Source organism: Macaca thibetana, chromosome 1 (assembly GCF_024542745.1).
Source record: "Macaca thibetana thibetana isolate TM-01 chromosome 1, ASM2454274v1, whole genome shotgun sequence".
NCBI lineage: Eukaryota > Metazoa > Chordata > Mammalia > Primates > Cercopithecidae > Macaca > Macaca thibetana.
The window spans coordinates 75,147,984-75,163,157 of NC_065578.1; the positions used below are offsets into that span (position 1 = coordinate 75,147,984).

Genomic DNA, 15,174 nt, shown 5'->3' on the forward strand with positions numbered 1-15,174 from the left:
TGTAAAGCAATATTTTTCGGAAGGATTATCTATAACTGATATATCTAATTTTGCTTATTTTCTCTCCAAACCTATTCCAAACAAATCTTCGCCTCACCAGTCCACTGGAAGGATTATCTGTAATTGGTGTATCTAATCATGCTCCTTTTCTCAAAGCCACCCATGATTTCCATATTGCTGAATCCAGTGGTTAATGGCAGCGCTCATCATGCTTGACCTAGCAGCAAAATTTGACTCAGATGAACACACTCATTTCCCATTTTCTTCTTTTGCCTTCCATAAGAGTACTCTTTTCTTTCTACCTTCTTGTTTATTATTATTTTTAGCCTTTTTTAAAGTAACAAGAAATAATATATAGTACAGAAAACTGTACAAAATAAAAATGTAGTGCTACGTTGATTTATCACGAAGTGAACATTCATGTAACAACCACTCACGTAAAGAAATAGTTATCACCAATACCTCAAAAATTCCCCTTCTTCTCCTTGCCATCCGTTATTTTCTACCTGTCTCCAAAAGGAAACCACTTTTAGTAATCATTTCCTTTGCTTTATAATTTAGTTTGACCTGATCTATTAAAAACTTTATATATAAAGGAATTATTCAATGCATATTTTTTATGCCTGACTTCTTTGAGTCAACATTATATTTGTGAGATTTAACCATGTTGTTTCAGGTAGCTTTAGGTCATTTATTTTCACTGCTATATGATATTCCACTGTATATGAATATGCCATTATTTATCCATCTCATTATCCATTTATCCATTTATTATTCATTTATCCATTTCAACTCAACTTTTGAGTTGCTGACAGCTTTGCAATAAAAAATAATACTGCTAAGCAACCTTGTACCCATCTCTTAATGTAATTGTACATATGTTTTTATTTGGTATATAGTTAGGAGTGGAATTTCTGAGTCATGGCGTATGCATATATTCAACTTTGGTAGATAATGTCAAAATGTTTTTCAAAATGATTTATCAATTTATCCTCCCATCAGTGTATGAGAACTCCAATTTGTCTTCCCCAAACCAGATATTACTGATTTTAAAATTTTAGCCATAGCGTTTTGATAAACAGTGGTTTTAATTTGCATTTTCCTATTAATGAGGTTGAGCATCCTTTCACATGTATATTGACCATTTGAATATCTTCTTTTGTCAAAATATTGCTCGGGATTCTTACTTATTTTTCTATTGGGTGTATCTGCTTTTGTGATTTGTGGAGCTTCTTTTCACATATTAGATATAAGCCCTTTTTTGGTTATGTGTGTTGCAAATATTTCTTCCCACTTTGTAGTTTAATTTGCACTGAGTATTGTGGGATAGATGCTGTTGCTATGCTACCCACGTTGCCTTGGTATTCACTTTTGTGCAGGAAGACTTCTTGCTTGAAGCAGCTGAGACTCTGCTTTTGGAAGACATTCTCTGGCCATAAGAGAGGCTGGAGGGTATTAGGGAATTGATGCCCTGGCAGCAGCTCTTAACCAACACTGAATAGGAGTTGATGAATAAATACCCCATTTTCCTTACCTCTGGAGATAGCTTCTGAAACTTACTCTATGCCATCTCTCAGATGTCTCCATTACATCTGAGAGATGGAGACAAATTGGTAACTTGATCATTAATGTCTCCTGTACTGGTATTCTTTCCTTCTCTGTCTTACTTCCCCACCCCCTTGCCTGTTTTTGCTGGAATTACTTTTTAAAATAAATTATTTGCTCTCAAATTCTAGTTTCTCAGAGTTGACTTTTGGAGAACCTAACTTGACTTAGTAATATCTTTTGATAAATAGAAATTTGTAATTTAAATGGATCTAGTTTATCAATTTTTTTCCCTTCATAGTTAGTGTTTGCTATGTCCTGCATAAGAAGTCTTTACCTACTCTAATATCTTGATTGTACCCATGGAATTTTGATCTATGAAGGTGATTGAATGGTAACATGGAGATACTAATGCCATTGTTTATTACTTAAAGTTCCCAAGAGGAGAGGGCATGTCAGGCAGGACCACCTGGGGATGTACTAGGGTTGATTGAGAGGCAGAAGGAGCAAGGAGAAACATGGGCAAAACCCCTTATTACTACAGTACCAGGAAGTTGCTAGGTAGGGAAGTCGCCTATTGGTCAGGAAGTAAAACACAGATGTTGAAGTTTGTGATTGGGGGTTTCGTAATATGATTTTCACATGCCTGCAAAGGCCAGACTGCAAGGGAGATGTAAACAACTTTAGCTATTAGTTTCATCATGTGATTAATGGATGCCAAATCATCAATTACAAAATCTATAAAAGTTAATTAGAACACACAAGGCCATGAAGATATTCTTCTTTATTAATTCCAGATATTTTATTGTTTTACCTTTTATGCTTAGTTCTACAGTCCTTCTGGAATTAATTTTTGTGTGTAGGTTGAGGGAAGGGCCATGTTTCCTTTTTTCCCATATGAATTCATAATTCTACTGGTACTGTTTATGGAAAAGACTCTCCTTTCCCCACTGTTCTGCAGTCAACCTTCGCCATAAATCGAGTGCCCATATATATGCTTAGCTCTGTTTCTAGACTCTTTATTCTGTTCCATTGGACTCTCTGTTTTTATGTCAATACCATCATTTCTTAATTACTGTAATTTTATTAGAAGTTGACATTCATTACAGTTAGTCTTTCCACCTTGTTCTTCTTCAATGGTGTGTTAGCTATTTTTGGAATTATCCCCCCGCCCTTTTTTGAGACAGGGTTTCACTTCATCACCCAGGCTGGAGTGCAGTGGTGTGATCACTGCTTACTGCAGGCTCAACCTCCTGGGCTCAGGTGGTCCTCCCACCTCACCCTTTGTGTAGCTGGACCACATGCATGTGCCACCACACCCAGCTAATTTCTAATGTTTTTTTTTTTTTTTGTAGAGGCAGAGTTTTGCCATGTTGCACAGGCTGGTCTCAAACTCTTGAGCTCAAGTGATCCTCCTACCTCAGAATCCCAAAATGCTGGGATTACAGACATGAGCCATTACTCCTAGCATGAATTATTCTCCTTTAGCGATAGTGATGATAGTTGTTTTCTGTAGCATATTTTATTTATTTTTAACCTTCCAGTTAGTTTCAGAGATCCATTTTAAGAGAACATGACATAACCCATTTGGGGCTAGCAACATTTATTATGGAATTTTTTCTAAATTGATACATATGGTCACAGAACAGTCCCGGTATTGTGCAGTGGGGCTAAAACCAGGATACTTCAAAAAGAAACATCTGGCTAGGCGTGGTGGCTCATGCTTGTAATCTCAGAACTTTGGGAGGCCAAGATGGGTGAATCACCTGAGGTCAGGAGTTTGAGACCAGCCTAGCCAACATGGTGAAACCCCGTCTCTATTAAAAAAGAAAAAAAAGGAAACATCTTCATATCAAGTACATTATGTCATAATTGTAGTATCCTAAAACTCTACTTCATCTGTCAGTATTAGTAAATTAGTCCAGACACAGGATCATTCCTCATTCCTCCAGGATGGGTAATACTGCTCAACTCTAGAGTGCAATTTAATTTATATAAAATTTATTAATAAAATTTGGAATGTCGATGTAGCTTTATTTTGGCAAACTATAATTCCTAGCAGATTTATGAAAATAGTTTTACTTGAATAAACAGGAACCAATGAGGGAAATCCATGTTGTTCTATAACTATCTGCGAGGTTTGGATTCAGCCTTTTAAAATATCATCTATCTACAAATACTCTTTGTGCCTTTTTCAGTTAATATTACTCTCTTGGTGCTGCTCAGGATTGGACTGCATCTCCTTTTGCTATTCAGTTTAAATTGAACCCAAGAGATTGAAATAGAAATGAAAATTGGATACAATGAGATAAACTCTTCTCATTTTCAGACTTTTGGGAAAATAGTGCACTAGGTTAATTATGGTGGGTCAATAATTTTTTATCATTCTTTAGGCTTGCATTGTGGCTAGGCTGATATATAAAAATATATGGAATATGCGAAGAGTAAGAATGTTCAAGAGGAAAACCCATTATTCTATTAAATACTTACTTATGGTGTCCATCCAAATTTGGGTTTTTATCTTAACAGGTCAATGCTGCTGAATCAAAGATAACAAATTTAATATACTTGAAACATACCTTGGAACTTGTGGATCCTTTAAAGGTAATTTATATGTGTGTGTATCATACAAAACATGTCCAGCATTATTTTTTAACTTTTTGTTCAGAAAAAATTTCAAACTCAGGGAAAATTGCAAGAATAACATGGCGAATTCCCCATACTTTTTCTCCTTGTACATACTTTACACACACATACACATTATTAGCCTTATTACACTTACTGAACCATTTGAGAATAAATTGCAGTACCTAAGTACTAAAGTAGTAAGTACTTAGGAGACTAAAGTCTCCTAAAAAAAGATGTTCTCTTATATAATCATAATATTATTACAAATTCAGAATAATTAATATGATGTAATACTATTTTATAATATGTATCCCATACTCAAATTTTTAAAATTGTTCTAATAATGTTCTTTATAGCATTTTTTCCTGATATAGGGTCCAATTCAGGATCATATCTTATATTTAATGCCATGTTTTTTAAAACTCCTTTGAAGTGGAAAACTTTCTCAGCCTTTGTTCATGATACTGACATTTTGAAGCATAAGGGTCAATTTTTTAAGTAGAATTTCATTTCCTCAATTTATGTGATTGCTTTCTCCTGATTAAATTCATCTATGCATATTTGGCGTTAATACCCTATGATGTATCCTTTTTAGTACATCACATCAAGAGGCACATCAAGAGGATATCACCAATATCTTGGTGATATTAACTGATCAATTTCTTCACTATAAATTCAGATTTTCTTTTGTGATTAATAAGTTATTAATCTATGGAGAGTTATATTGAGAATGTGTAAGTAACCCCATCCTCATCAAACTTCCACTAATTGATTGTAGAATAAATTGATGACTCTTACCTGAAGTAATTATTACTCTGATGGCTACAAGATGATTATTTTCTCATTAACTTTTAAATACTACACTCTGTAAAACTTGTTTTTGTTAAAGTGATAAAGGGAACTGATTTTGAAAGAGAAATAATGAAAAATATGGAATAATTTTATTATAGAAATTATTCTAATAAATATTAACATGGTTTGGCTGTGTCTCCACCCAAATCTCACCTTAAATTGTAAGAATCCCCACATTTCAAGGGCAGGGCCTAGTGGAGATGATTGAATCGTGGGAGTGGTTTCTCCCATACTGTTCTTTTGGTAGTGAATAAGTCTCACAAGTTCTGATGATTTTATAAAGCAGAGTTGCCCTGCACATGTTCTTCTTGCCTACTGCCATGTACGATGTTACTTTGCTCCTCATTTGCTTTCTGCCATGATTGTGAGGCCTCCCCAGCTATGTGGAACTGTGAGTCAATTAAACCTTTTTCCTGTATAAATTACCCAGTAATGTGTATGTCTTTATTAGCAGCTGAGAACAGACTGATATAGTAAATTTTACCAGTAGAGTGGGGTGCTGCTGTAAAGGTACCTGAAAATATGGAAGTAACTTTGGAATTGGGTAACAGGCAGAGACTGGAACAGTTTGGAGGGCTCAGAAGACAGAAAGTTGTAGGAAAGTCTGAAACTTCCTAGAGACTTGTTGAATGGCTTTGACCAAAATGCTGATCGTGAGAGGGACAACAAGGTCCAGGCTGAGGTGGTCTCAGATGGAGATGAGGAACTTTTTGGGAACTGGAATAAAGGTCACTCTTGCTATGCAAAGAGACTGGCAGCATTTTCCCCTGCCCTGGAGATCTGTGGAACTTTGAACTTGAGAGAGAGGGTATCTGGGGAGAAGAAACTCCTAAGCAGTGAAGCATTCAAGAGGAAGCAGAGCTTAAAAGTTTGGAAAATTTGCAGCCTGAGGATACATAGAAAAGAAAATCCCATTTTCTGGGGAGAAGTTCAAACCAGCTGAAGAAATTCGCATAAGTAACAAGGAGGCAAAAGTTAATAATCACCAAGACAATGGGGAAAATGTCTCCAGGTCATATCAGAGACCTTTGTGGCAGCCCCTTCCATTACAGATCCAGAGGCCTAGGAAGAAAAAATGGTTTTCTGGGCCCCCTTGCTCTGTGCAGCCTAGGGACTTGGTGCTCTGCATCCCAGTTGCTCCAGCTATGGCTAAAAGTGGCCAACATACAGCTTGGGCCATGGCTTCAGAGAATGCAAGCCTCAAGCCTTGGCAGCTTCCATGTGGTGTTGAGCCTGCAGGTATACAGAAGTCAAGAATTGAGGTTTAGGAACCTCCACCTAGATTTCAGAGGATGTATGGAAATGCCTGGATGTCCAGGCAGAAGTTTGCTTCAGGGATGGGACCCTCATGGAGAGCTTCTTTCAGGACAGCACAGAAGGAAAATGTGGGGCAAAAGCCCCCATACGGAGTCCCTACTTGGGCATTGCCTAGTGGATCTGTGAGAAGAGGGCCTCTATCCTCCAGACTCCAGAATGGTAGATCCACTGACAGATTGTACCATGCACCTGGAAAAGCCATAGACACTCAACACCAGCCTTAAAAGCAACTGTAGGGTTCACGGGGCTGTACCCTGCAAAGGCACAAGGGTGGAGCTGCTCAAGGCTGTGGGAGCCCACTTCTCGCATCAGTGTGACTTGTATGTGAGACATGGAGTCAAAGGAGATCATTTTGGAGCTTTAAGGTTTGACTGTCCCACTGGATTTTGGACTTACATGGGGCCTGTAGCCCCTTCATTTTGGCCATTTTCTCCTATTTGAAATGGGTGTATTTACCCAATGCCTGTACCCCAGTTGTATCTAGAAAGTAACTAACTTGCTTTTCAGTTTTACAGGCTCATAGGCAGAAGAGACTTGCCTTGTCTCAGATGAGACTTTGGACTGTGGACTTTTGAGTTAATGCCGAAATGAGTTAAGACTTTGGGAGACTCTTTGGAAGGAATGATTGGTTTTGAAATGTGAAGACATGAGATTTGGTAGGGGCCAGGGGCAGAATAATATGATTTGGCTGTGTCCGCACCCAAATTTCACCTTGAGTTATAATAATCCCCACATGTCAAGGACAGGGCCAGGTGGAGATCATTGAATCATAGGGCAGTTTCCCCCACCCTTTTCTCCTGGTAGTGAATAAGTCTCACATGATCTGATGGTTGTTTAAATGGGGAGTTCCCCTGCACATGTTCTTCTTGCCTGCTGCCATGTAAGACATGACTTTGCTCCACATTCACCTTCTGCCATGACTGTAAGGCCTCCCCAGTCATGTGGTATTGTGAGTCAATTAAACCTTTTTCCTTTATAAATTACCCAGTCTTGGGTATGTCTTTCTTAGCAGCATGAGAATGGACTAATACAAATATATATAGTTAAAGTAATGTGGCAAAAGACTTCAAAAATGTCATCACCTTTCTTGTAATGAAATAAATGGAATAAATCACCAGAAAAATATTGAGAGATTTCATGAAACACAAATTTTAAACTTTGGTATGTCAAAAGCAAAGTAAAAGGCAAAGATAGGAAAAATTTATAACAAATGACAGTGTATTAGTCTGTTTTCATACTGCTATAAAGAACTACCCAAGACTGGGTGATTCATAAAGGAAAGAGATTTAATTTACTCACAGTTCAGTATGGCTGGGTAAGCTTCAGGAAAGGTACAATCATGGCAAAAGGAGAAGGGGAAAGAAGGAAACTTTGTTACAAGGCAGCAGGAAAGAGAGGGAATGCAGGAGGAACTACCATACACTTATAAAACAATCAGATCTTGTGAGAACTCACTCACCATCATGAGAATAGCATGAGGGAAACTGCCCACATGATTCAATTACCTCCATCTGGTCTCTCCCTGGAAAAGCAGGGATTGTGGGAATTATAGGGATTATAATTTATGATGAGATTTGGGTGGGGAGACAAAGCCTAACCATATCAGACAGACAAAATACTAATTTCTGTCATCATAAAACTCATGTAATTTCATAAGAAACTATTGAAAAGCCAATGGAAATATGGAAAATGACCCGAAGAAGGAAATCAAGGTGATTAATAAATAGTACCAAAAATATTAACCTCATTATTAATCGAAGCAATACCAATTAAAACCATAGTTCTTATCTGTCAAAGAAGCAGACATTTTCGTTTATCTTAATGGATATAACTCATTTCTAATTAGAGATCTATGAGATAGACAACTTATTAAATAGCTGATAAAAATACAAATTTCACGTACTTTACAGGATATTGTACTGGAAATGTTTATGACATATATCTTTTGATCCCGTAATACTACTTCTAGAGATTTGTCTGAAAGAACTTTTCAGAAATGTTGGCCAGTATTTATGTCCAACAATGGTATTGTTTATTTATAATTGTTACAGTATTATTTATTTATGTCAGTGAGAAATTGTAAGTAGAGTAGAACTGCAATAATTACAGGAAGAGACTATTTTCTTTCCATAGACTGGAATATTATGAATTATTAAACATTTTTGCCTTGAAAAGTTTTTTATATGTATGATATAGTGTAAGTTGAGCATCCCTAACCGAAAAGTTAAAAATTTTAAATGCTCCAGATTCAGAAACATTTTGAGTACCAATGTGATGTCACAAGTGGAAAATTTTACATCTTGATCTTACATAATGGGTTGCAGGCAAAATGCAGGTACTCAACACAGTTTATTCAGCATCCTCAAGGGAAAAAAGACCCTCCCAGCTCCCTTCATCTGTAATATATATTTTCTGTGCACTCCCAGATTATTCTCTGCAAACATGCCCACAAAGGGTGATACAATGACACAGTGGCAGGTCAGATGTGCCAATGGCAAGTTTCCATGATGTCCCACATAGGGCCAAGACTGATGTGCATTACTGTTTTTTGCTTATTGCCTGCTTGGTCTAGTGGTTAAGATAAAAAAAACAAAAAACAAAACAAAGAAAATGTCATAAAGGCCTGCAGTAACAGTGATAAGAAAAAGAGGAATCACTTAAACGTTTATATATAACACAGAAAGTCAAGCTGTTGGAGAAACTGGATAATGGTATAAGTGTGAAAGGTCTTAAAGAAGTGTATGCTGTTAGAATGACTGCCAGATATGACCTAAAGAAACAAACAGATAAACTGTTTGAGTTCTATGCTGAAAGTGATGAATAGAAGCTAATGAAAAATAGAAAAACACTGCATAACATTTTTAAAGAAAAAGAAAGAAAGAATGGGTCCATCTGCTTTGCAGTGAACACATGTCACTTAATGGTATGCTGATCAGGAAACAAGTGAAGATGTATCACAATGAAATGAAAATTGAAAGGAACTGTCAATATTTAACAGGCTGGTTGCAGAAATTTAAGAAGAAAATGACATTAAATTTTTTAAGATTTATAGTAATTGAGCATCTGCTGATCATGAAGCATTGGAGAAATTCATTGATGAGTTTGCCAAGGTCATTGCTGATGAAAATCTGATGCCAGAACAAATCGATAATGCTGATTAAACATCATTGTTTTGGCATTATTGCCTCAGAAAGACACTGACTACAGGTGATGAAGCAGCCCCTGTGGGAATTAAGGATGCCAAGGACAGAAAACAACTATGCTGGGCTGTGCTAGTGCAGCAGGCGCATGTAAGTGTAAATGTGCTGTCATAGGTAAAACCTTAGGTCCTCAGTTTTCAAGGAGTGAATTTCTTACCAGTTCATTATTATGCTAACAAAGAGGCCTGAATCACCAGGGACATTTTTTTTTTTTTTCCAATTGGTCTCACAAACATTTTACATCAGCAGCTCGTGCTCACTGCAGGGAATCCGGATTGGATGATGATTGAAATATCCTGTTACTCCTTGACAACTCTTCTGTTAATCCTCCAGCTGCAATTTTCGTCAAAAATAATGTTTATGCCATATAATATCCTCTAAATGTGACTTCATTAATTCAGCCATGTGACTGCGATGAGAGTATCCTTAGATCAATGAAGAGTAAATATAAAAACACTTTTTAAAATATTTTTAATTTTTATTTTAGTTTTGGGGGTACATGTGCATGTTTGTTATGTGGGTAAACTTGTGTCTTGGGTGTTTGTTGTACAGATTATTTCACCACCAAGGTACTAAGCCTAGTACCCAATAGTTATTTTTTCTGCTCCTCTTCCTCCTCTCACCCTTCACCCTCAAGCAAACGCCATTATCTGTTGTTCCTATCTTTGTGTCCATGAGTTCTCATCATTTAACTCCCACTTCTAAGTGAAAACATGCAGTATTTGATTTTCCGTTCGTGTATCAATTAGCTAAGGATAATGGCCTCCAGCTCCATCCATGTCCCTGCAAAAGATGTGTTTATATATATATATATATATATATATATATATATATATAGCTGCATAGTATTCCATGATGTATATATATACCACATTTTCTTTATCCAATCTGTCACTCATGGGTATTTAGTTGATTCCATGTCTTTGCTATATTGTGAACAGTGCTGCACTGAACATTCATGTGCATTTGTCTTTATGGTAAAACGATTTATATTCCTCTGCGTATATACCCAGTAATGGGATTGCTGGGTCGAATGGTATCTCTGTTTTCAGTTCTTTGAGGAATTGCCACACTGCTTTCCACAATGGTTGAGCTAATTTACATTCATACACCAACAGTGTATAAATGTTCTTCTTTCTCTACAAGCTCACCAGCATCTGTTGTTTTTTGACTTTTTAATAATAGCCATTCTGACTGGTGTGATATGGTATCTCATTGTGGTTTTGATTCACATTTCTCTAATGATCAGTGATACTGAGCTTTATTTTCATGTTTGTTGTCCACATGTATGTCTTTAGAAAAGTGTCTGCTCATGTCCTTTGCTTACTTTTTAATGAAGTTGTTTGTTTTATTCTTGTAAATTTAAAAACACTTTCTTGAACAGCGTGCTAGCAGCAGTGAACAGAAGCATAGACGTGGAATTTTTTTTTACAGTTGCAGTCTTGCTCTGTGCCCAGGCTGGAGTACAGTGGCACAATCATGGCACACTGCACCCTTGAACTTCTAGGCTCAAGTAATCCTCCCACTTTTCCTGAGTAGCTGGGAGTACAGGCATATGTCACTATACCCACCTAATTAAAAAAATTTTTTTTATAGACAGGGGTCTCGCTATGTTGCCTAGGCTGGTCTTGAACTCCTGGACTCAAGCAATCCACCTGCCTCATCCTTCTGAGTCACTGGGATTACAGATGGAAGGTTTTCAAAAGGAGTTTAGTATGAAGAATGCCGTATATGCTATTGCCAGTGCTTGCAACATAGTTACTAAAGACATGGTTGTACATGCCTGGCACAACCTCTGGCCTGTGATGCTGTTCAATGATGATGATAAAACAAGGTGGTGACTTTGTAGGATTCCATATGTCAAGTGAGAAAAAATTATGTCTGACCTCCCAAAATACGCAAAATGTATACTTCCAGAGTCTGTCAGTAAGCTGGAAGAAGTGGGTGTTGAAGTTTGTATTTATTTATTTATTTATTTATTTATTTATTTACTTATTTATTATTTGAGATGGGTCTCACTCTGTCACCCAGGCTGGAGAGCAGTGGTGCAATCTCAGCTCACTGCAACGTTTGCGTCCCAGACTCAAGCCATCCTGCCACCTCAGCCTCCTGAGTGGCTGGGACCACAGGCATGCACCACCATGCCCAGCTAATTGTTTGTATTTTTGGTAAAGATGGGGTTTTGCCATGTGGACCAGGCTGATATTGAACTCCTGAGCTCAAGCAATTTGTCCACCTTGGCCCCCAAAGTGGTGGGATTACAGGTGTGAGCCATGGCGCCAGGCCAATTGACATTTTTAACATCAATAATGAGGCTCCAGCTGTTCATTAATCAACAGATGATGAAATAGACAAAATGGTTCTGATTCAAGGTGATCATGACAGTAATGACGATGAAGATGGTGTTGTAACACTGCAGAAAAAATGCCTATATATATGGTAAAAATGTGTGATGGGCTTGTTGAAAATCTACAGTTTTTATTAAGCAAAATAAAATTCCTATTTTTACCGTGTAAGAATGGAGCAGCACACATTCATAACAGAGCAAGAAATCATGTCAGTTATAAAATTAAAGAGAAATTTCTATGACAAAAACCATTATTAATGAAGCAGATGACTCTAGAGGAAACATTTTAAAAAGCTGGCCAGCAAAATGCCTCCGTATCCTTAGCATACCCACTTCCTGGTCCCTTAACTGTTTCTGATGTTTAATCTCACTTAGAAAAATAAAGTACAGCTTACTGTAACCTCTTAATCAAAATATAGCATCATAGGTGGATACTGAAAATTGTTAGTTGTTGCTGTTGTTTAAGAGCTAATGCAGGTACTCTGGGGGTGCTACCGTGCTGTTACCCTGAACACATTTTTTCACTGTATTAATGGTATGTCATTTTTTTTTTTTTTTTTTTTTTTTTTTTTTTTTTTTTTTACTGTTAAGTACTTATGGGTAAATAAATGTTAAAAAATGATTGCTTATTGGTAGCATATAAATTCAGAGTTGGGAATGATAGTGATGCCAAACAATCACAAATAAGTGACTGAAATAGTGACACATTTGCTTTCTGGTGGTTCCATGTACACAGACTTTTATGCACAAAATTATTTAAAGTGTTGTATAAAATTACCTCAGGCTATGTGTATAAGGTGTACATGAAACATAAATGATTTTCATGTTTAGACTCAGGTTTAATCTCCAAGATATCTCATTGTGTACATATGCAAATATTCCAAAATCTGAAAAAGATCCAGAATCTGAAACTTCTGATCCCAAGCATTTGGGGTAAGAAATACTCAACCTGGATTAAGTCAGGGGTTGGGGAAGGAGCATACAATGATATAAAATTATTTATTTTAGATACTGGCAGGAAATATACTGTAATATTTAGAATGTTTGTCTTTGGAATGATAGATTTAATTTTTTTCTTTCAGTTTTGGTGAATTTTTTAGTTATCTGTGCATATTATTTTCTGTTCATAAGCAAAAAAAGTTATTACCATTGCTTCATATCAAACTAAAAACAGAGGTAATAGTTAAGCTACATATACTTTCCCCTCTTCTTTTCTGTTTATTTAGTTAGTGACCCCTCATAGTTTTCATTAAGCAAAATAAAATTCCTATTTTTGCTATACAAGAATTGAGAAATTACTCTATTTATGAATATACAAAGCATTTTTTTGTTTAATGTATATCTAACCTAAATTTTGGAATTATATGTAGAGTACTCTAAATGTACAACAGTAGTTGTTTAAGTACCTATATCTATAAGTAGTCGGGTGTTAACAATTAGTAGGGAGGCAAGAAAAATAAAAATTATAATAAGCAGTGAATGGCACTTATTAGTCATGTACTCTTTATCTGGAAAAAGGGAAAGATACTGTCTATCCTCAGCTATATAGCTAAAAATATATTTTATGGGGATATAAATGAGGAAATGAAGAAAGCACTTGGTAAACTATAAAGTATTAAACAAATGTAAAATAATATGTTTGAATGATCTTATAATTGATTATCCTTAACTTTTTTATTTTATTCTTTACTAGATTGCTATGAAGAACTGTAACACACCTTTATTAAGAGCTTACTATGGTTCCTTGGAAGACAAGAGGTCTTTGTCACTCAACTGTTATTAAAAAATAAGATTATTCTCCTCTTCCTGATCATAACCGATTTTAAATACTCTAGTTGTATTCTATGGAACAATTACTTGAGTTTTGGTTAACAGAATCTTTAACCTATTCATCAAAATTCTAATTGTACATTTCATGTTATAAGTACAATAAATAGGGTAACAACACATTGATTATTTGTGTTAAAAGACAATTAGAATAGCATGAGAACTTGAAATCCATGCACAATTTTAATATTTCTTTTTAAAGCCATTCTCCATGGAAAGACTTGCAAATAATAAAAATATATTTCTTCATTTTGTTAAATCATGAAGGGTCTAATGTAACAAAAAATAATAGATATAAATATTGAATACAATCTAAATACTGTTTAATTTTAACACTATTAAATTATTAGCAGTAGTTGTGGACTGAAGAACTACTGGTTCAGTCCAGACCTTGGTTCTGAACTTAAAAGATTTGTGATACCTAAGAACTATTCTTCTATTAATTGAAGAAATATACCCTGTGTGAGGTCACACATTGAAGTTAATAATAAAACTGGCTTAATTACAAATAAAATATAGAATGGAATGAAGGAAAAGTTGAGGAAAATATATGTTACCAGATTTCTGGTTTGCATAATCACTGCACTTTACCACTGATAATTGTGAGGTTCCTGTTACGCTGTCTACATATGTGTTTAGTAACCATTGCCTCTACTGAAGGCAGGGATCATATGTTATTCTTCTCTGAATCTCTTCACCTAGCGAAGTGCTTGATACATGGTGTAAGTTAATGTTTATTGAATGAATGAGCATGAAGCTAGAATTTTTATAACAGTTCTTTAGAGATATATTTTGTACCCACAGGCACATCAGTATATGTAATTTGTGAGCTCTATTAGCAGATGTAGAATTTGTTCTTGGGGTCCTGATGCTGTTTTAGACTAGTCCTGACTGATGAAACAGTTTAAATATGAAATAGTCACAGCTCTAACTTAAGTAAATTTAAATATTTGTTGCTTAATTAGTTATTTCAAAATAACTTTGAACAAAAATTTGCTATCATCAACTGTGATTCAAATTATAAATTAAAATAACTCTTTGACTTATTGTCTATAATGTTCTTCTTTTGGCCTTAATATTAGGTTTGGAATCATACTTGAAAAGATTAAAACAGTAATTAATGATGATGCAAGATACATGAAAGGATGCCTGAACATGAGGACTCAGAAGTGCTATGCAGTGAGGTCTAACATAAATGAATTTCTTGACATAGCAAGAAGAACATACACAGAGATTGTAGATGACATAGCAGGTAGTTTATTTATTTGATAATGTTTTTCTGTTTTGTAGGGATGAAACAGCCTTTTCAGGACATGCTGTCCTTTTTTGCTGCTGATGACTAGCCATACATATTTTACATTTATTTTTTGTTACCAAAACATAAGTTTAGCATGTAGTGCCATTTAAGGAAACAGCATATGTGGCAGCCTTCATACTAAACTCCTTTTGAAAACCTTC

At 35.7% G+C, this 15,174-nt stretch overlaps 1 protein-coding gene across 1 annotated transcript in view; it reads left to right on the top strand.

Annotated features, from left to right (window-relative positions):
• The window catches only part of MSH4 (mutS homolog 4), a 114,326-nt gene that overhangs the window by 65,884 nt on the left and 33,268 nt on the right, over positions 1–15,174 (top strand). The window contains exons 9-11 of the mRNA XM_050805262.1: positions 4,075–4,149; positions 13,583–13,647; positions 14,799–14,968. Coding sequence (XP_050661219.1) covers positions 4,075–4,149; positions 13,583–13,647; positions 14,799–14,968 — 310 coding nt within the window. The remainder of the gene's footprint in view (positions 1–4,074; positions 4,150–13,582; positions 13,648–14,798; positions 14,969–15,174) is intronic.